At 40.5% G+C, this 22,270-nt stretch overlaps 3 protein-coding genes across 15 annotated transcripts in view; 1 reads left to right on the top strand and 2 right to left on the bottom strand.

Moving 5' to 3' along the window:
• Positions 1–4,747, bottom strand: part of TFPI (tissue factor pathway inhibitor) — a 206,608-nt gene extending 201,861 nt beyond the window's left edge. For 2 of the 4 annotated variants that reach the window (XM_048953944.1, XM_048953941.1), the window contains exons 1-2: positions 4,578–4,725; positions 3,138–3,294 (exon numbers count right to left, since the gene is read on the bottom strand). The gene's annotated coding sequence lies outside the window, so the exon portion shown is untranslated. Of the gene's footprint in view, positions 1–3,137; positions 3,295–4,577 lie in introns of all 4 variants that reach the window. The other 2 variants (XM_048953947.1, XM_048953946.1) reach the window with 2 other exon arrangements.
• A 248-nt stretch (positions 4,748–4,995) lies between these two features.
• Positions 4,996–22,270, top strand: part of GULP1 (GULP PTB domain containing engulfment adaptor 1) — a 273,935-nt gene continuing 256,660 nt past the window's right edge. For 6 of the 10 annotated variants that reach the window (XR_007378704.1, XR_007378705.1, XR_007378712.1 and 3 more), the window contains exon 1: positions 4,996–5,127. The gene's annotated coding sequence lies outside the window, so the exon portion shown is untranslated. Of the gene's footprint in view, positions 5,128–9,248; positions 9,327–10,386; positions 10,457–22,270 lie in introns of those variants that run through there. The other 4 variants (XM_048953940.1, XR_007378707.1, XR_007378706.1 and 1 more) reach the window with 4 other exon arrangements.
• On the bottom strand, positions 5,057–15,442 carry LOC125696681 (translation initiation factor IF-2-like). The gene is made up of 3 exons (XM_048952695.1): positions 15,406–15,442; positions 13,248–13,298; positions 5,057–5,691 (listed from the first exon to the last, which is right to left on the bottom strand). The coding sequence occupies exons 1-3, from the start codon at positions 15,440–15,442 to the stop codon at positions 5,057–5,059; spliced, it is 723 nt and encodes a 240-aa protein (XP_048808652.1).

Below are 22,270 nucleotides of genomic sequence, written 5' to 3'. Positions count from 1 at the left end.
TGCTACAGCAATCTTTTTTTTTATTCTCTTAAAGAAGCTAATTACATAGTCAGTTTTTAGGTCTTATTGTTCTACGTTCAGCATTTCAAATAATTTCTTAATAGTTTTCTGCTGCTCTTGAAAGGACAATTAACTCAAGAAGAAAACAACTAGGTATTTTTGCACTCTGGCTCTTTGCAAATTAACTTTTTTTTCATATTAGTCCTTCGGTTTTAGTGAAGATGCTCTATTGTGTCTTCGTTCTAATGTTCTGAAAAAAGAAAGTGCCTTGACTGGTTTTCTTTACTTCTCTCTTGCCTCTGTAGTTGCATGGTCTATTATCAGCTATTGTCTGTGAGAAGCTGTGTATGAGAAAACTTTGTTTTGCAAGTGTTTTGTAATAGTGGCTACAGGACCTTAAAAACACAAAATCCTTCCACAAAGCTTCAGATATGCAAAGACTTATCCACTTGGGGTGGAAATTCTATGAGGGGTTGCTAAAGAGACCTTCCTCTTTAGATATATTGCTAGTAGATGGTGATTTCATGCTCAGCTTTACACTGGTCAACAGTAAATTAGTCACTATCATCACACAAACTTTAGAATTATCAGCTCCCTATTTTTATGATTTCACATGTTTTATTTTTCTCAGACTCTAAATGGAGTTAAACAACTTAACTGTTGAAGACACCTGGACAAACTTGAGTAGCCTATGATATCTACAGAACTCAATAGTCTGTCTGCACTTTTTTTCCAATAATGAAGGAAAAACATATACAACATAGCGAGGAAAAACGCTATTGTATGTATACACAATAGAAAATGTTTCACAGATGAGAGCATGAGGGGAATCTAAGAGGAAAATAAGCAGTCTTGGGATTTTTAACTGAGTAATCCTTTGTGTCTTTGAAGTATGACTTGATTCCCAGTTAATCTAATTAGATAAAATACCTGCTTTGTGTTCTCCCCTTGCTCCCACCCAGCTCTGTATCAGATCTTTCAAGGTATACGAGCCTCTGTCATAAGTTCTCAAATATTCTTTCCAGAGGTTTTGGTCAATTGTCAAACAAATGTAAAATTCAGGTAGCATCCTCCGTGCAGAACTGCCTTCAAGAGATCAACATCTGCTCTGATGAGCTGCGTAATTATCTTGTTAGCCAGAATATTAAGTTGATAGAAGACAAGGCAACTTCAATGTTGCCTGGTCACGCAGCCCTCTTGAAGGTTGCTGTCTCTAATGCGATACACAAAAGTCACACTTGCCACTGCACTCGTCCATTGCTTTATTGACAGAGCTTTTTATCTCCTATGGATATCACCCAGACCAGTGTGGGAATGTGGCTTACCGTTATTACTTAGAAATTGTCAGTTCTCTAGTGAAGAGAGGACAAATAAAAGTGAAGTTACCTATTGTACCACTAGGACAAAGGCCTGCAAGTTTAAATAAAGAGACCTGGGGCAGAATTTTCTCCGGCAATTTTTCTTCTACTACGAAAAACAAAAATAAGGCATGGTTGGTTTGCTTTCTTATTCATTCAGTATTTCTGCAGAGTAATGCTTAGTCTAGCTCTGGCCTTTTTGAAGGGTAAGGCAATGCTTAGCAGGGAGGTGAAACTTTTCAGGTTGTGTAATTAGTGCAATCCCTTAGTCTTTGTTTATTCCAGTAACTATTTTCTGGTAAATCAATGCAAGCTATTAATATTGACTCCTTGATCTTGATACAGATCTAAATGAGTATGGATCCCTTTGTTTTTACTCACTGTCTGCACCTATTCATGACTGTTTGCATGATTGACATCTACTATATTATGAGAACAACAAAACAAACAGATTCATAGAAGGTACTGGACTGCAAGTGTGTTTTTATGAATGTGGTTTTGCTCTCTCAGGTGCATTTTTTTTTTTTTGTCTTCTATACCTCATTCTTCCCCAATTTCTCTGCAATACTCAAGATTGGCAGCTCCAGTAATTATATGATTTTGTCTGCTTCAGGTTTTGGGGAACCTAGGCCACAGAAATTGTTAGTGTTTCATTCTTTTTTTTCTCAGAAATTTCTTAAATTAACCATGCTATTTAAAAATTAAGACCAAGACCTATGTTCTCTACAGTATCTATGTATTTTTCTCTATTCCTCCTTTCATTTTTGGCATTCATTCACATAGGTTGCTATTTTTGATGGGAAAAAATGGCAGGAGAAAAAAGAAACAACATTTTACGCCCCTGATGGAGTATGCACCAAATTTAAGTCGAAAATAGATGTGCTCTATGTTTCTTTCATCTGAACAAATGCAGGCAATGTCAAAAACAGCAGAGGCAGGAGAAATAAGAAGCTTCCCATGCACTATTTTTTTTCTTGTTTATAAAATCTCATTTTTAAAGAAACAAATTTGCATGCAGAAGGAGTTTGGAAATGTCTTTTTCTGAAGTATACAGTCATATCGTTTTGAATGTTACAGAACTATTTAAATCAATTGTGGACAAAATCTACCTTGACTTAATTAAACACAGTTGCCTTAAGAAAATCTTGACTTCTAACTGTGTTTCTTTTAATTTTCTCTGATGAAGAACCTGCCCTTCAGAACGTCCCCTTAACTATACTTGTTAGTTATTTTCTGAATGACCTTCGGAGTGCTTAAGATAATGTATTCCTGTAGCCAAAACATATTCAGTTTGCCTATTGTGTTCTGCTTTGCTGTTGTGAATAACCTAATGATGTTAATTTAAGTTCTAGTGAAAGTCTCCTGAAGCTTAATGTTGGAAAACATAGAATATGTTAAGGAGTCCATGACTACACAAATACTTAAACATTTCTGATAGGTACCTCAAAACTCTGACATTTCATCAAATAAGCTGACTGCAGCTGAGCTTATCTAATCAAAATAGAATTAGTACTGGACATGTTTGATTACTTATTGGTACATATATAAAAAGCCAGGCTTGGGTGTATGTTTTGAAAAGCTCAATATAAAGAGATGCTCATGAGCATTGAAATGACCTGTTGTTTTGCCTACAATATCAGCAAACAAGTTGCCTTGCTCCTCAGAAGTTATACATAGAACGGTTCTTTGTATTTCCTCTATCTAACACAGCTAACAAATCAAATGAAATAGAGCAGCCTTCTTTTATTTCTCAAAAACATGATTCTGGGTAAACTGTACCTTAATTTTTTTTCTTCCATCTTTGTAGGGAATTCATAGATTATCTTTCCTCTTATCCTTCCTGTCACTGTTCTCTACTGCCATGAGTGGACGAAGAAATGCACACAATGCTGTTGTCAGTTCCAGCAAGTTGCCAAGGAGGTGTGCATGATCATAGCTGTCAAGAGCAACAAAAACTATTTTAGATGTTGTGTAATGAGCACCGGGGGATCAGTTGTAAACAAAGTAAATGCATCATTCTCAGACTGGCTAAGTATGCATTCTACTCTTCTAGTATTTCAGTAGAGACAGGCTTAGTAATATATTTCAGTAAATTGTTTATCCTCTCCATATGCTGAAAACAGTTCCTGGCTATTTTGTTAGCCAGAACATAATTCACAGATAAATTCCCTCCAAAGGTTTTCTGTTTTCCTTCATTTTCCTTCCTTCACTGATCTTAATATGTCTATTCATCTTTTGAAATGCATGAGATGCGTCTCTACCACAGTTGCCTCTTTGTATGCAATGATCCTTTGCAACTATTTTGTAGTCCTTCAGTTTGCACGCGCACCTGACAGCATATAACATGTTAGAGTTTGTTTCCCTTCTAGGGGAGAACTGAACTGATGGAAAATTTCAGAAGCCTTATAATAACCTCTAGAGCAGATTAAAGCACTACTAATTTGTCTCAATTCCCTGTATGCGTTTTGCAGGTTCTTTATTGAGATTAAGAGTGAATGGAAAAGGCAGCCAGACTAATTAACTTATGTAATTTGCATCTATGCTGGTGATTTCCTAGGAGTTACTGATCTAAAAAGCCACCTGGTGTTGATTTCTATACTTCATGTTTATTCCTACACGATAACTCTGCTCTTAACCATAAATTGCCGCCCTCGAATGTATTCTATGTGAAAGAACTAAACAACAGATCCAACAACAGAAATTTATAGCAACAAAAAAACAAGGAAACAAAACTGCTACAAACAAAGCACCGTTACTTTGATTCCCACGACTGTTAAGTGGCCATTCTTGAGCTTCGTGTTGAGTCAAGAACGATGAAAGGACTTCCAGAGTGGTGCTGTGGAAGAAGGGGGCACTGCCAGGTGGATCCCCGCCTTCCCACACAGCGTGGGTCCCCTCACTGGTTCACGCCATGACAGGGGACCCCAGCACCGAAAGGTGCGGGGCCAACAGGAATTCCTTGCTTTCTACAGAAAATACGTGGGCCCTAACTTGTATTTCCTGCAGCTGTTACAAAAACGTATTGATGCAATACTCTAAAACACGTTTTGACAGGGATTACATGCCTCGGGCTGCACGATTCGAAGTTCATTAATCTCTACCAAAAGTCTTGCTGCAGATTAGCCCCAAATGCGTACAGGTGCCTCCGTTAACTTCCCCTCTCGAGCACTATTCCCTTGAGGAACTCTGAGCTACCAACTCGCATTCCCGTTTCCTCACCTCATCGCTTTTTCGGGAAAGAGGTCAGAGCTTAACAGAAACAAGCCACGCGGCCGGACGAGGTGCTGAGTTCCGAGCATCCCTCCAGCCGAGGTTACTGCTTCCCTCCGGCTGGGGCACGGCTGGCCCGCTGCCTCGTCGTCCCGGCCGTGACGCTCACAGTCAGGGACGGCGTCACCGGGCCGCTCCGTCACTTCACGCTCTCCGCCGCGCCTCCTCTTCCCGCCCGCGCCCCCGCCTCGCGCCCCTTCCTCGCGCCTCGCGCCCCCGCCTCGCGCCCGTTCCGCTCACAGCACCGCCAGCAGCGCCCGCAGCTGAGCGCCGCACCCCTCGGCGCCGCCTCCCCCTTCTCCTCCCCTTTCTCCTTCTCTCCTCCCTCCCAGCGGCCGGCCGGAGGCAGGGGGAGCCCGGGAGCAGCGTCCCGACGTGCGGCCAGCCGGCAGCAGGCGGGGTCCCTCGCCCGCCCGCCCGCGCTGACGTCAGGAAACTTTCTGGGCGGCTGAGGCGTGAGCCGGGCGCCGAGGCAGCGGGCCGCCTCCATCCTCTGCAGGTACGGGGCAGCGCGGCGGGGTTCCGGGAACTGCGGCGGCTCTGCTCGCCCTGGGGGTACCGGGGCTCTCGTCCCATGTGGGCCGGGCGGGGGGAGAGGGGAGGGAGCGCCTGTTGATCTCTGCCCGTGGCTTCGAACTTGGCCGGCGAGCGGGACCTAGAGGGTCCCGCGCCTCGGGGTGGCGTGAGGGGGCGGCGGGGCCAGGGGCACGCGGTGCGGGAGAGCTCACCTGGAGGAGTGGCAGCGGCTGGGTTCGGCGCGCGGACCTGCCCGCTCTCAATGGGCTTCTGCAACTACAGCGGTGCGCCGCTGGCTGCGCGGCTTTCTCCTTTAACTTCAAAGCGGTGGAGAGTCCGCAAAGCACCTGAACCGCGCGGCGAGCCGCGAGCGAGCGCTTTGCGAGCCGCGAGGGGCCGGACGCCGCCTCCGTGCCCTTCCGCAGCCGCACCGCCCCGTGCGAGGTGCCGCGCGCCGCTCCGCGCGGCTCGGAGCGGGTGGCGCTCCGAGAGCCCCGCGCAGGCGGCTCGGGAGCTTCGGCCGTGCTGCTCTTTTGTTCCGTCGCCGCTTAAGAAAGACGTTGAGGAGGTCGGAGGCCCATAAAGGTTAACTGCGTTCTTCCTGCCAGAGGCGTTTGCCCCTTCCAAACGCTGGCTTTCCTTCTTGAATTTTTTTCTCCCCCTTTCGGTTGCCCTGCAGCTGCAAGTTTTTAAAAGTCATCTTCGCGTAAAAGTGGCTAAAAACAAAACGCTGAACAAACTGGAAAGCCTGGCATGTATGAAAGCAGTTACAAAGCTGCTCTAAATGTGTACAAACACCACATATTTTAACAAAATACTTCTAGTGTGCTCACCATAAATATAAACAACACTCATTTTTACTTATTTGATGAGAATAACTATGTGCTGTGAAATAGTTTTTCAGTAGTTTTCTTCCCCTGTGTCTTAGCCTGAATAACATGTTGGTGGTTCCTTCTGGTTGTTGAAACCGATAAGCCAAACTTCTGTGTTTCTGCTGCAAATGACGGTAGTTGACAAACGTGAAGCAATTCTTTTGAGAAGGAAAAAAGTCTTTTTGGAAGATCGATCTTCTATTTTATGGTGATTTGAAAATGTGCAGAAAAGTTTGCCGTGTTGCTTTTGAATCTGCTTGGTTGATTGTTATGTGAGGGACAACTTCTGATCTTTGGAGGTTATTCACATGTATGCAGGGGAAGGAACCTCAAAATAGTGAGAAAAATGATGATAGTAAACACATGGTTGTTTGCCTTATGCTATTTGGTGTGCATTTGATTTCCCCCACCCCCCGCACAGACACGTATTTATCTGAAGAGGTTGAATAAAGGCAGTGATTCACGGATTAAAAGCCTAGGAATTATGGCACAGTCGAAGGATGCAAAGGAGCAGCCAGATCTGAGCTTTCAGTGGAGCTGTCAAGGCAGGGATATCATGATGAGAACTGGGAAGTGAGCAGAAGCAAGTAGGAATTAGGCTGCCTTAGCAGTGCGGATGACAGTCTTAAACATGATGTGGGCAGCTCTGGGTGTGTCTTGGAGTGGTGAGTACAGCAATTAAAATGATTCTGATGCCAAAGGAAAAAAAAATAAAAAAGAAAATACCAGACCTGGCTCTGTACAGAGCTCTGTGTAAAGCGTTTTAAGTTGGGTAGAAAAATGCAAAGCTGGTGCTGGATGACTAAAGCAGGGAAGATGTAGCTGGTAAGAGACTGGCTGTTCACACAAACTAATGGCAGGTACTGCCTTGTTAGGCTCTGACAGCTTAGTAATCTTTGTGAGGCTTGACTGTTGTTGTAGAGTTTAGAAACTGTGTCTACTGCTGTGTCAAATGTTCACCTGATAGGACGTTTCAGAATATCCTTTATGAGCTCATTAAAATAATTTGTTAGTCCTTTGCCTTCAAACAATGGTATGTCTCATGCTTAACAACGTCAGTGAGTAAATGAGTGTATTCATACAGCACTTGTAGATATTACTGGATGCTCCTGAAGTCATAATTAAAAGAATTGTACAAAGAACTGGAGGAGTCAGATGCAATAAACTGGCATTTATGTTACAGTTATAGAATGACTTTTTCTCTTGAGATAATTTGTCTGGAGTGTGTTTCTTGAACTTGTCATAAGAAAATAATTAAAGCTATGGCATGACGCAGTTGAAGAACAACTTCAGCTTCAATAGAGAGACAAATGTAGCTTGAAAAAGATCCAAATACAAGCTACCTTCTCCTTGAACTGCTGCCACACCCAGTGTGACTTGTGGCAGGATGCTGATTGTAAAAGGTTTCTGAGGATTACAGGGCACTGCCCTGAGCCTGAGAGGTCCAGCAACTTCCTTTCACCGTGGCTGATTTCTTAGGACTCTGACATGGTCAGAGCAGCTCAGGCTTTATTTCAAGTTAATCAGCTCTTGAGACAAAGCATCCTGAATTAATCATTTAATTACATGGTTGCATAAGAATACGCTGATTGCGCACAAAGAAATATCTTCCCCATCCCCTTTTACTACAATCTGATTTTGGGAAGGATAAGCACCTTTACAGAATCGGATTGTAGTCTGGATGAAAACAAACAATGCTGTCGTTGTTACAACCTGCGGAGTGCCACTATGCCACTACTTAAGTGCTTTCTGCAGTTCTCTAACCCTGTCTCTGTGTATATATATGTCTTTTTCATTGAGAAAAAGTTGTTTGTGTCCTTGTTCGCAGTATGTCAGTCCGCTTGTGGCATCCCTTAGATCCCTGGTTCTTCCATGCAGTCAGTCTCACCAACCAAGCATCAGTGCTTCACAGAAGTCGTCCCATGACTTGTATGCATATCTAAGACTAGGAACAATTTGATGCAGCAAATGCAGACTCTCTCTGTACCATTTCATTTGTGTTTTGAGGACTCACTCAAGTTTTTACCTCTTCCACAAGCACTGAAAGTGCTCTGAAAATGATTGTGAACAGATCTTGAGCCTTAAATATTCTTCCTATCGAGGCTGCAGCTCCACCCAATCTAATAAGCAGAAGGTCACCTGAAATGCCTCGCCTTGCCTGGTGTGATTTCAAAGCCTGTTATGCTAAGTTGAACACAAGGAGCAGGGGGTGATGTTACTCCATAGATTTTATCCAGCATTTCAGTAGAGAATTTATCCAGCTGGAAACTCATCTTGAATTCCCAGGGAAGAATTTACACTTTAATTCCTCTTCTCTTCTGGTGGTTTAAGCAGATGCTCTAATCACCAAGCTAAGAGGGTACTTTGGATTATGATAATTTCTTCAGGTTGAAATAGCTTACTTTTAGGGAGTTTAATTGCATATTAGGCAAAGAAAGAATGTAGAAGTTTGCAGCTTAGTGATGCAGACACTTCTGTAGAAGAACCATGGTGTGAGTTACCAACAAGTACATAAGCAGTAAGCTTTCACTGGAGCAGGAAGCAGAATTCAGACTTCATAATGCCCACAGCTTCTTGCAGCTTACTTGATAAGGAGGCAAACAAGCACCAGAAAGCTCTTTAGAGTAAGATACTGTATTGCTTGAACTTCTGCAAAATTATATTCTATTTTCAAAGCCAGGCGTTGAGAAATACTGTTTCTTCTTTTATTCCTGAGCCTCACCTACTTGATTTAGTAGTACTGTATATGCTGCTCACTCTGTTGGTACTGTATGTGTTTTATGTCGAAGTCTGAACGTGGTCAGGTTTTGTTGTGAGGACAGAGCTGGGTTTTTGGTTTTCTGATGATTCTGTCAGTGATACCTGATCAGGATCGCTGTTGTGCATGAGATTGTGCAAGTGCAGCCCGGTAAGCTGTTCTCTCACTGATGTAGGTACTGCAACTGGCTCTATCTTATTTTTTTTTCAGCTTTAGAACTCAGAGGTTGCTAATTTTTCTTCTTTGCATTTATTTATATTGTTGCTAGAAATTCAGGGTGATTGTACACTGTAAATAAGAATGCAGTATTACCTGAATGCGGAACTGTATGGGAACTGCTGAGTCACGGCCTGAACCTCTGATTGATCACCTGAGGTGAGCCATGAGTCAGCCAGAGGAGCACAGGTGAAGGCAATTCACCTGTACTGCCGGAAGGGGTGGAACCTGGCTCCAGCCCTCCTAGACCTATTTAAGAGCTGGCTACGAGGGGGGAAGGTTCTCTTCTGGAGATCCCCTCTTCTGGTGTTTTTTGTAGGTGAGCCTAACATACAGGTAAGCCTTCCATTTATTCTTTTTTTTTATCTTAGTGTACTTTGCCTAACTCTCTTGTTTATTTTGTGATTATAACGTCTTAATATCCATTGATTATACATCTTTAATATCCATTGATTATACAGGAACTGTAGTCCATGGAGGTGCATTGGGCATTCCTGTGTTACAGAAAGATCCTGTTCCGTGCAAATGAAAACTACTTCTGTTTTAAAAAGCATGTGATATTCAAAAGCGTCTAGTGGCTGTTGAGAGCATGCTGTATTGCTGTAGAGGGGCAGGCCATGCAGATATTCCTGTGTCTGGCAGTAGCTGAGTAGCCTGGTCTCCAGGGTGCTTCAATCTCTTTTTATCTCAAGAATAACATGAAAACTTTAAAATTGCATTCAAATTCCTGCATTATTTTTAGATGAAATGAAACAGTGTTTGAGGACTGTTGGACTCTCTGGAACTGGTTAAGATCCTTCATGTGATTTGTTACTATTATTTTTCTTTTTTTTTCTGTTCTCTGTCTCTTCCAGTTTTAATATGGGTGATCTTGGACAAAGAAAAGAGGCAGTAGCAACATGGTGTGTGAAGTGGAACCCAAAGTACTGCCCATCATTGCCATTTAACAATCCATCCTATTTTCACCTGGTCCTTTTAAATGAAGATTCTAAATCTTAAGCTCTTCCTATGGTGAATGCACCACTGGGAACTTAAACATTGTGCTTGAACTTTCCAAGTACTGTTAGATGCTAAAATTGTAGCAGTGAATGTAAAATCCAGAGCAAAATGTTTCCCCTGCGATGTAAGGCGGCTGCTGCGTTGGGTGGGTGCAGCACTGCCTCTTCTGCCCTTCTTCCTGCAAGGCCTGGGGGAGCTGGCAGACCCCAGCCTGGGCTGGGTGCTGCCTCGTGGCTTCCAGCACCTTCTGTGATCGACTCGTTTGCTGTTGCTGGCAATTTGTGATCTGCTGCCCTGTTGAACCAGGCCTTTTCCTATGCGTCACAATATTAGTGATCAGTTTTCTCTTATGTTTTAATGAGAGTTCGAGTAGTTTTTTTCTGTGATTCTTTTGAAGGGGATGGCGTGAACTGACATTGTTTTCTTCATCTGTTGTGAAATCTTCTGGAAAGCAGAACAGAAGTGAGGTAATGAGCCTAGATAAGGAACTGTACTCCCTACTAAAAATCATTTTTCCTGTGATCGCATCTCAAAAGGCCCTTTAAACAGCAGTCATTCTTGCATGCCAATTGTATTAGGGTTATTTGAAAAAGTTTGGTGTGTCCTCAAACCATTTTCCTAATGTTTGTCCAGAGCATCTTTCCGAAGCCTTGCTGTGCAGATATGTGCTGTCTCTAATGTTTTCTTCCTACATGCTGTGTTGGCAGCTGTGTGCATTCAAAGATCATGAGTCAGGTCCCATAACAAAAAATCAAAAAACAGTCTTGAAAACATTACAGGCCCTTATTTTGGCTTTTTTGAATGTTTGCTATTTATTTTTTACTTTCTTTCAAGTTTTGTTTCCTTTTGGAAACTGATTTTAAATTAAAGCAGGTTGTATTCGTTCTTGAAGATTATTTTTATTATTGTTTCTAATGCAAACTTGATTTCAAGCAAAGTCTTCAAGAAAAACATGCCTTGCAAGGCTTACACAAAATCATGAATGATAGCATTGCTGCATCTGAGCTCTGTTGATATGATCTCCAGCATTAAACAAGAAAAGCACGTCAAAATGTTTTATTGTCATTGCTGTTTATATTCAGGCGTAGCACAGTTCACTGCTGATGGTTTTATCTGCTTGTACACATGAGAAATAAAACAGTTTCAATGCTAGGGATGAAAATCCCAGCTGATAGTGTATAATTTTCTTCTGCTTGCCACCTTGTAAGGTGGCTGTGTCTATGCAGTCTTCATTTCCAAAGCAGTGGGAAACTGAGGTTACAACGAAATGATTGTTTTATGTTGCAGGGTATGATATGGTACACACAAGTGTGTGTATGATGTGATGGCACGAGTCATTCCTATTTTAGAGTAGCTGCGTTTAAACTGCAGAATAAGGAGACATCAAATTGATAAGGAACAGTTAGAAGTGAAGTATGTATGATGCTGAATACGGTCAGAAAATAGTAGCAATGGACAGTGTAGGCAGCAGAAAGTATTTTGAGAGTCTAACCCCCACCTCTGTGCCCCTTAATCTGTTTCACATGTGTAAGCTTTCAAGTAGTGTGTACTGCAGATTTGTAAACACAAAGGTCTTTAACATCTGAGTTTAGGATGATCTGGTTTGTGATTCCAAAAGCCTGAAAATTGCAGTACTAATTTTGTAAGCTGTGTGTTGAATTAATATTCCGTTTATCCTGTTGCACAAATAGGCTTAAGATCGAAGAAATACTTTTCCAGCACATTTTCTAGCTGGAGCTGATACTAATTCTCTTATCTTTCTGTACCATGCAGTAATTGTACTTAATTGTTTGCTTTTGCTCTGTTTTCAATGGTGGGAAATGCAGTGTGTCAACACAGCTAAACTGCAACATTATAGTATGTGTAGCGCTGATGTTATTGAAAGAAAGAATTCCCAGATCTCTCACCTAATTGGGTGAAATAGCTCATATGCAGCTGCCAATGCAATGCCGTAAATGTCATCTTAAAATAAAAGTTTCTATCCGTTTTTTCTTTCTATAACATGGTTGTATCAAGTCTTCACACATCTTTTGTGCATTCTGTTGTGTTGCTAAGATAAAAGGCAACAGGTGAGCTGGACATTTTCACAGCTGAGAAAGGAAAACGAAAAAAAGTAATACTTTCTTACAAACAAAAATGTTGGAATTCTCATTAAATTTACTTGATAGTCATATAATGCAGCGCAGCTCTCCTAAATTCAGTCTATCCCAGCTTTTCCAAGGCATTTTAGTGCTTTTGGAGTCAAGGAGAACTCACCTAAATTCCAGCTTACAAAACAGATTCTGCAGCCTCTGTTTGGCATGAAGTGATGGGAGCTCTATTTCTGGCATGGTCCCCGCAGGTACAGCAGTACACTTGTGCAGAAAACAGCTAGGCTGAAGGGCTCTGGGGAACTTTGCTTTCCTAACTCTAATTCTGCCCAACTCTGTCACTTTCTATGCTGAAAGATAGCAGAAATTCCATAAAGATCAGAGGGCTAAGGCAACTTGTTTTCTGTAAGCTACTTATGTTGTTTGAGAAGTGGGAGGAAAATAACCTGTTGGAAGACTGGAAATCGTGAGGGAAGATAGATGGTGTGCTTTTGAATTCAGGTTGAAAATGCACTTTGCCCATTGTTAGGTTGGTGCCTTAGGATGTGGTCAAAGGAGTATAAAAGGAGGCAGACCAGAGGAAAGACAGAAGAAAGCCAATGCAACTTGAACATTTGAAAAACAATCTGCTTATTTTACCTCTGCAAAAAGTGGGTCTTTGAGGGGGAGCAGATTCCCCTAAGTTTTACCTGTGTACACAAGGCTTCTGGAAACTCATGCGATGCTGAGCTTCCTGTGGAAAGTGCAGCTATATTTTTCCAAGCCACGCTTTGTTTTGTTTCAGTGGGACTCTGTGTACTTGCGTGTTAGTTTTGACCAGGGTGGCCTGAGGCGGTTCATGGCTACAGATGTGGCAGATTTGCAGGCATGGAAAATTCAGTTCTGACACAGTGTTTGTCAGTCAAGAGATTTGAGCACAGTTGACAGCTGTGTTTATAGCATCTCCTCAGAAAGTTCTAGTGCTTTCTTTGTTTTTACACTGAGTGGCAACACAAAATTGATGTGGCTGCACAGAGGACATGGATGCCACAAGGAAGCAGGATATCTGTATAGGAGCTGGCAGGGTAGTGTGCTGTAGTTCAGTAATGACCTTCATGCATTGACTTGGAGTTCTGCATGCTTGCTTTGTGGTCCTGTCCAAATGCAGCAGGGAGTGTCAGCTCATTACCTGCAGAAGGTGATGTGAAACTGCCGTGCCGGTGGTGTTTTCCATTCTGTTCTTCAGGGCAAAAAGAAAGAAGAGTGAGTGCCTATCATGTGAATCACTGCTTCAAAAATAGACAATATACCCAACCTTGTTCTCTTAATTATTTAGACTTATTTTACATAAATGTTTTGTATTTGATGCCTTTCTCCCATATAACTGCTGTCCTTTGCTCTCTTCCTTCTTGAAAATATAAAATAATTAGCATAAATTCTAAAAATACCCTAAGATTCCAAATACATTGTCGTGCTGGAGTGAACAACTTGCACAGACTTATTTTAAAGCCTTTTTCTTGTGTGTGTTATTCCCAAGCTGGAACTTAATTGATTAAAGGATGTCTTAAAAGTAAATGTTTTTCTGTCGAACAACAAGAATACACTTGCAAAGTATCTTTCTTTACACGATTTTTACTCCTGTGTTATTCTGTTTATGTTCCAATTCCCCAATTTCATAAATAAAGATGCAATGTGGTGTTAAGTTATAGATCTCTAAGTAAAGAAATGTAGCTGCTGAGAACTGATGGAAATAGATGCAGCATCATCTGTTTACGTATTTTATTCGAAGCCAGATGAAAAAACTGACAGAGTGCTGACAGAGATGAGAGATGGTATTGTTCAGAGAAAGAAGTAATTTTCAAGTGCTGATAGACAAGACCTGATGAAATAGAAAGTATGTAAATCCTTACAGTAGCTAAGGGCATCAGCGAGCATGGATTGGAAATCTTCTTCCTATGGAGGCATTCTGTCAACAGAAGTTTTTTTTGGAAGCTTTCAATGGTTTGTGCACTCTGTGTGTCCAGATCTCTGTGCTGGTGAGTGATTCTTTAAGACATTCTTCAAAATCATTGATCTTGCATGAATATTCCTCGCGTGAACCTTAACCTCTTTCAGGAGCTTGCTCATGTTGAGGGAAACTGATGTGCCTCAGACAGAACTGTTGTCATCAGCAGGATGGTCGGCATCTGATCTCTGAGCATCCAGTGTGCTGAGGCGATGAGCCAGAGTATCAGGCCTTTATAATAGATGTGGCATATGTGTATATGTATATATATAAGTATATAACTTAATTATTTTGGTAATTCCCACATACCCAGTAAAACATCTTGATTTAAGTACTGCAAAAGCTAACTCTTGCAACATCACACCAACTTGTGTTATGGGAATGAGCCGGTCCAGCTCTTTTTCTAAGCTCATGGAAATGTGAGCTGGAAGAGGAAGGGCAGACTTCATGGTGGAAGTCTGGGGTTTGAATGAGATATGCTGCAGTCTGTTTCTTTTTGCTGACTTAACTATGGCTGTAGGAAAACAATTTGCTTTACCGGTAATATTCACTGTTAGTGCCTTTTCTGCTGCTCTGTCACTGAGCTGTTGCAACAATGTATTACAAAATTGCTACTATTTTACTTAATGTTTTTGTTTTGTTTATTGAGTTGTCTGGAGAGTTTTCCTGCTTGTCTTGCTGGAATGTTTCAATGAGGAGCAGTAAGCCTAATCTTCTTTGCCATGCTTTGTAACTCAAGTCTTATTGCCCAGATGAACACCAAATTCTTTTCCTCAGCCTTGACTCTTTCATCCGTTGTCCTGTGCAGACATCCAGGAGAAGGGTGCTTTCATCCATTGCTGAGGCTGTTGGCCCTGCTCTGCTTATCAGAACTGAATTCTGCATGTTAGTGGGAGTTCTTCCTTTTGCTTTCAGTGCAGACAGGCAAGAAGATCATTTGCTACTGGAAGATAATTTGCTATCTGCATCTTTCCAGGTTTGAAGAAAATGTGGAATCTGCTCACATTCTAATGATTCAAGGATATTGCCCTTTAGCATTTTGGAAGGTGTCCTGAGTATTTAAAATCTTGTGGCTTCTGAATATGCCTCCTTGAGATTTTTCTTCTCCTTCCCAGTGTGGAGTTGTTTCCTCTGTAGCATTGTTAGGATTGATTGTAATCTAGGAACTTTCTGAGCAGTGAGTCAGAATGAAAATAAACAAGAGCTGAGTGAGCAAAAGGAAAGGAGTTGGAGAGATTTTAGTATTGCTTAAAAACTTTCTGCTCTGAAGTACAGGTATAATTTCCCTCCTTTCCATGTATACCTTCTGCTTCTTTTTCATTTGTCCCTTTGCTTATCTTACCTTTGCACTCGCCAAAAGCTGCTAGGGGTGCTGCCATTGTGCCTTCCTCAGATAAATGTGTGGAAGTACCTAGATATGCTTTTCAAAAAAGCCTGAAGGAAGAGCTTTTAACCTTAATGAATTTGTTTTGTAAAACATTCAAAGCATTAAATATGCATATAATTGTAATCCTTAACGTTTCTACATTAGTCCCCTAAATACTTCCCAGTCAGTTACCTATATTGTGACTGTATCTGCTTTGCAGTTTGGGACTGTACCTTTTTTTTTTAACAAGGTAACTAAGCAGTGGTTTAAAACAAATGAAGAAATGCACAATTAAATATTTAGCCAAAGATAAAGGAAGACTTTCTTAAGATTAGTGGAATAAGACTGAGATATACTATGTTATGGTATCTTATGGTGTGCTCACGTCTTCTCAAACCATGAAATAATCTCTTGCTGTTTACTCCAAATCCATTCCTTTTAGTGGTCATCTGGAAGTTTCTTCTGCTGAATAAAGTTCTTATATTGCTTAGCCAGTCAGCAGGGGTAAAAATGTCTAAGTCCTGAAGAATATGCCTGTATATTGAAGAACATAATGGAATGCTCAAGGCAGTACTAGGGAAGGAAAAAAAAGGTGATTTGCTAGAGATGCTTTGAATATTTTGAATTTGTTATGGTGAATTTTGACAGATGTTCTTAAAAAGCACTGTGTATGTTGTAGTTATTGTGGTATTTCTTGTGTTGGTGGGAGGCATGTGTATTTCTGGGTCATTTGATTCTGTTTATTTATATGTGGTCTAATTTTATTTTATTTTTTACCTGAACAGCAGCATTTGATTATATACTACATTCAGCCATTTTTTTGGAGAATGTGCCACAAATAAGTCCTACCCAGTGCTTGTGTAAGGTGGATTGAAGTGTATTTCTCTTCTGTGGACAAATTCCTTTTGAATCTTGCCGTGCCTTGCTTGATATGTAAAACTCACCTTTTGCTATCTATCTAGGGACACTTCACAGGTCAGATCTTTATGGAGGTGTTCAATCCCAAACACATTTTTATAGCACATCTGGATAAGGCAGCTTATTTTAGCTTTTCTCTCAGCCTCATACAGCGTGGAAGGATGAGTGACAGAAGGAGAGATCTGTGCCAGATATCTTGTCACTCATCTGGAAATGTGTCAGTCCTTCCTCTTCTGTAGGAGGAAATATATTAGGAAATCCAGTGTTTTATATGGCAAAGTATTAGTTAGTGTGGAAAAACTGTGTTGTGAGTGATGGTGATTATATTGTTAGTTTTGTTATAGATGTGTGAATTCTGTTTGTATCTGAGCTTAAATTTTTTTCAGACCATGTAATTCTGTAAGCAGATTGAGACAACAGTGATGCTGCTGATTTGGTAGTTGAAGACTTTCCCTACTTGTCTGCCAGCTTTTCCTGTCCTGGTGCCTTTCTTTGGGCCCTGGCTCTGCTATGTATAACTTTGCACTGGGAACTGGGCCAAGCAGAACCAAGCACTTGGAAGAGCAGAGCAATCTGCGTGCCTTCAATTGGACTGTGATGTACTGTAAAATGCAACTAAGTTGCTTTTTATTTTCCAACCTACGTAATGTGCTAAGCTGCATGCTCTCTCCTCTACTGCCTGTGGGATCTGTTCACTGCTTCTGTGGAGTTTAGCAGTGATCTCCGGTGTGATCAGAGCAGACTGAGGCAAGTTAAGTCTGCCTGTTCCTCACTGGCATGGTGTTTTATGTTCCTCAAGGTGTGTCCACCTTAACAAGTGAGGATAAGGAGTGCTGTACTGTGGAAAACACGGCTGCTTCTTACTGCACCCAGTTTATTAAGCTTTGTCATCAATTCGAGTTACCAGGTGTTTGTATTAGGGAAGTTGTTTCCCTGCAGAACTCCATCAGAAAAGCATTTTCTTCTTGGCTCCTACTTTTTCAAAATGAGACTGCATGATTTCTGAATACAACTTTATGCCTTAAAGAACAATAGAAAAGAAACAGAAATTGAGCATTCTTTGCAACTTGTATTTTTAATGTAAAAGTTGATGGTTTTCTTTGCTTTATTTTAAAATTTAAAAATTCATTGACATAACATATATCACAGTGAGTAAGCATTGTAGATCCCCTCGTCTCCTCATGGTAAATAACCATTAATGTCTTGGTGTAATCTTTTCAGTTGCATCATGTCAGCCATCAAGCTGTTTGTGGTGTAAGTTGACTTCCATGGCAAAGAAATGTGCATTTTCCCAACACTTCAAGTCCATCAGTAGTCTTCAGTTCCTCATCTGTGTGCTTATATGCCTGTGCTGCTTCACCAGAACTACTCACGAGTGCCTCAGGTTCATTTGGAAAATGTTGGTCCCAGATTTCATGTGTATATAAAAGATTACTAAAAACTTATATTTAAGATAGCTGTTTCTCACTGTGAAATTAGAATTGAATACTGATCTCCCTTGAGAATGGAAGCTAATCCTTTTCTTACTGCTGTTTCATAGATTGTTCAAGACTGAGTAGCATACTGTAGACTATGGTCTCCCTGAAGAGATTCATGGGCTGATAGCTTTTCAGGCCAGAGCAAATGCTGGTATGGTTCTGGGTTGTGGAGGGATCTGTGTCTGCGGTGGCTTCCTCACTCAATAAAAAATGCTGTAGCTCAAGATTTGATTTTGCTTTTGAAGCTCCACTGTTCTAAGTTGTATTCTGATGTAGAACAGAGCATGCTAGTGCTTAACTGCTTCTCAGGGGACCTCTTACGATGGGTACTGTTGCTGATGCTTGGATAGAGAGGGACTCTGATGCTTAAGGATCTGATCGCTCTTAAAAACAAAGGCAGGCCATTTAGGTTCAGTATCTTCAAACTGATCTCTAATGGAATCAGACTCCATTAGAGTAATCACTTTTTTCCTCTTTTGCCTCCCTCCCTGACAATAGTTTTGGGACTGTTAGCCTGTTCCAGTCAGTCTTTAATATGTTTTACGTGGATCTGAGTGGGTAGAAGAGAGGCCGGCTGATTTTTAGTGACAGAAGTACCTGTAATAAAATTTCTACTGAAAATACTGTTCCTCTGCTCTTAAAAGATCATCCATTCAGCCCTGTCGTCACACTTAGCAGGCACTTCATTTTGGAGTGCTTTTACTGATAGACAACTTAGCAGAATTCCTTATTGTTCTTTATCTTGCTCATGCAGTTCCCTCAGTCTTTTTTATTATTATTCGTTTTCTATTTGTACCACACTTCATCACGTTCTCTTGTATTGGAATTTTTCATTTTAGCCCTTTTCAGGCTGTTTCTTCACTAGATGGAATCCTTCACTTATAGTTCATTGTGCTTCAGCAGAATTGGCATCACACATCCAGTATGTATAAAGGATATATAAGTCTCTTTTTTAAAACAACAACAACAACAAAATATGTGAAGTGTTCCAGATTTGAGATGTCTACATCTAAATCAAATCATTTGTCCACTGTTTCCTTTGGGAATTTTCTATATATTCCTTTGGCTTAAAGAAATTTTACAAACTTCACGTGCTCCTAGAATTTACAGTTAATTTTTTCATGCAGTTTCCTTCGGAAACCTGTATGGCTTTAAAACCATCAGCTATGTTTGGTTTTGTTCTGCTTTTGTTATCAAGGAAAAGCTTATGGTGTCATTGGAGCTTCTTCAGTTATCGCTTGTGTATGCTGCTTTGTTCAGCAGTCTCCTAATGACCCTTTTCTCAATGCGCCCAAGATCCAAACTCGTCAGATTTTCTTCTTTTTTAATTATGTTGTGTTTTGATAGCTTGCTTCCTATCGATTCAAAAAAAACTAATGGAGTTGGAAATCTTTTGAGTTGTCCTGGCTGCCTGCCCTCCCCTTGAGAGCAGCTGCATAGCAGCACCTACCAAGAGACTTGGAAGGTTATTATTACATGAAAGAATTTTAGGATCTTTCTGTATCATCAGATGTTTTGTTGGTTTTTGTTGGGTAGCTCTTCTATATATTTCTTCTCTTTCTTCTTGTTCACTGCTTGTGTTTTTTATTATCTGTGCTTGGAGGGATTTTTTTTTCTTTATCGTCATCCTTTTTAATCAGATGGCCCATTAAATTTTAGTGTCAGGTGTTTTAGTGGTTTGTTTCATTCCCCTTATTCCTCTGTCTGCTGCATTCTTGTAAACCTTGGAAATGCAGGACTTGGTCACCGATTCTTACAATCGCTTCTGCTATTTGCTGCAGCTCTGTATCACTTTAGTATTCTTTTCTCCTTGCATTGAAGCAATATACTTATGTCTCTCTTTATCTCTTTATTCATTTACTGAATTTAAGAGTATTTAATTGGTGTAAAAAAGAATTCAGTATATGGAAGAATATCAGCCACATCGTATTCTGATATCTAGCTAAGATACCTCAAGAGTAAATAAGGAAAGTGTGGCTCAAACACCACATCATATTCATGTCTGGCTTTTCTTTAGCTTTCTTTAATAGAAATGCTGCTACATTGCCACTGCAGGTCAGACTCTGCAATTTTAACCGGGAATACAGTTCTGATCTCTACCATCTTGCATAAATACTCTTTTCCCATCACCACTCTGTTGCACTCTGCATCCTTTAATTTCTAAGCTGGTTTTTAAGGTCTGATGCAGGTTACAGATGATGAAATAAAACATACTAGAGCCTCTTGGGTTAAATATGTTCTAGTGCTATCATCTGGATCAAAAGAAAAGGCCAGTCTGTTCAAAATTGTTTTCCCATCATCTACTGCATTGAAATGATGTCATGTAACGGCATTTTTAACCTCCTCTGGTTTTTAATACCTAATGTGTTTTACAAAGGAGGCCTTTCCTATTATTGTTCCTTTGTCCTCTGTAATGAGAAATGCAAATGTCCTGCAAAAAATACCTTGTATAATTTTTGCTGGAACGCGTTGCTTGTTCTAGTAAATGAGTAGGGCTGTAAAGATACACGTGTGATAATATCAGAAATTTCAGTAAGATATTCTGGAGATATAAGGTAATTATTAGGTAAAATATATTTCAAGTGTGATTTTATTTCCATTTTTTAAGCTAAAAGAAGAAACAACTTTTTAAGTAAAAATAAATCTGGGTTATAAAATTCAGTATTGTAATAATTTTGGGTTATTTTTTTTTCTCATAGAGTGGATGCAAAGCAGTAATCCTTAATCAGCTGTACTTTAAAATACTAGTATCAAACAATGAGTGAGGCAACTGGCAGTTCAGTGTCTTGCAGCTTTTCCAATCCAAAAATACGCATTGAGTGCGGTGATAGCTGTGAAAGGAGACTATGTATGATTGTACAGAGCTGTGGTCTGCACGTTTAAAGAGTATGATGAAAGACCTCCTTGTGATCTAAGAAGGATTTTCAAAGCATCCCTTGCCTAAGTGGCACTAATGAGCAGATTAGATGTTTAGATGTGGCAGACTCAGAAATTGGTGGCAGAAAAAACAATATTTTAAGTTTAATCTGCTTCCATTTGGTTCATAGCTATTGATAAAACATGAGTTTGTACTTACTATTTGGAAATGGAAATTATTTGAAGTCTATCTGCTGACTACATAATTCAGATGGGGGCAGATGATAGAATTTACTGATTTCTGTGGATGTATCCCCAAGGGTTTTTGCTTGTTTTCTTATTTCCCCTGTTCTGGGTTGCTTTTGTTTTCAGAAGACATGCTTGCCCCTTTGCATGGGATCCAAGCCTATGTGGCTGTTCATTAAAACTTTCCATGAACCATGTTTTACTGCATCTAGTGCAACATGGCAGGTCTCTGCCCCAGTATTTGTTGCTTTCTGTGTGCTTTGAGCCCAAGGAGACTAGCTCTTGAACTAGCTTAATGAAGAGCTGTACGTACCTGGTATGACTGTGGCTGAATTGCTGTCAAAAACATTTCAAATAAAATCTTGTTATTTTAGAGCTTATTCAGTGTCTATTCTTAATACGTTTCAATATTTCAACTTGATATTGACTTGACAATTGATCACCTTGATCCTGGCTACTTTTTAGAAATACTTGTTCTCTGTGACAAATCGTCTGTTTCAGTCGCATCGCTTGGCTGATCTCAAAGGAGCAAAGAGCTCTGAAAACCTTTATCTGAACAGTCTACGTGCTACTTCTGGCACTGACACAAAGTGGCTTGTCCTATTTGAAAGCCTCACAGGCCCAAAAGGAAAAGAGTTGTTTTTGTAAATTCAGAATTTACAGTTCTATTCTATGTTATCCAGAAATAAGTATTTTCAAGTAAACTAGCAAGTACATTATCTTCTATAGTCCGCAATAACAAACAGGCTAACAGAATTCTTAGGTGATTGTGCTTTGTTGAAGGAGCTGCTTCTCCTAAGATGAACTGAAGTAGTTAGCAGTTTCACAAAGGTAGGTAGCTGTACATGGTGTGCACCTTCTGAAGATTGTGATTTCCAAAGTAACAAAGCCAGCATCGTTTTGTCGTCGCCGTTTTTTTTTCTTTTTTTAATTCTTGTATTCTTTTTTCGTAGCCATAGACCTAAGACTTGAGCTGAAATCAATAGTTGTGAGTCTGTGCCAAAGTTTTTAATAGTTTATATGGTACTTTGTCTCGTGTCTATTTTTAGTAGTATTTGCTGAACCCTGATGCTCGCTGAGCGGTGTAACATTGACAGCTCTGGCTTGCTTAGTTACCTTTCTTAGAGAGGGAGGAATAAATCAGAAACACATATAATGGCAATTTCTGCAGTTCTGTTAAGAGTTTTATAAATTAAGGCAAAGTATGCAAACCTGTGTTTGAGGGTGTGAATGTACTTGTTGATCAAACATCTGCAAGAGTGTAGACAAATCTGAGCACGTCAGCTTTTGATTTGAGTGAACCATATGGCAGACAGCTCAATTCCAGAAATAGGGGGTTTGGA

The sequence above is a fragment of the Lagopus muta genome, chromosome 8 (genome assembly GCF_023343835.1).
Source record: "Lagopus muta isolate bLagMut1 chromosome 8, bLagMut1 primary, whole genome shotgun sequence".
Classification (NCBI taxonomy): domain Eukaryota; kingdom Metazoa; phylum Chordata; class Aves; order Galliformes; family Phasianidae; genus Lagopus; species Lagopus muta.
This window is presented reverse-complemented; position numbering and strand designations above follow the sequence as displayed.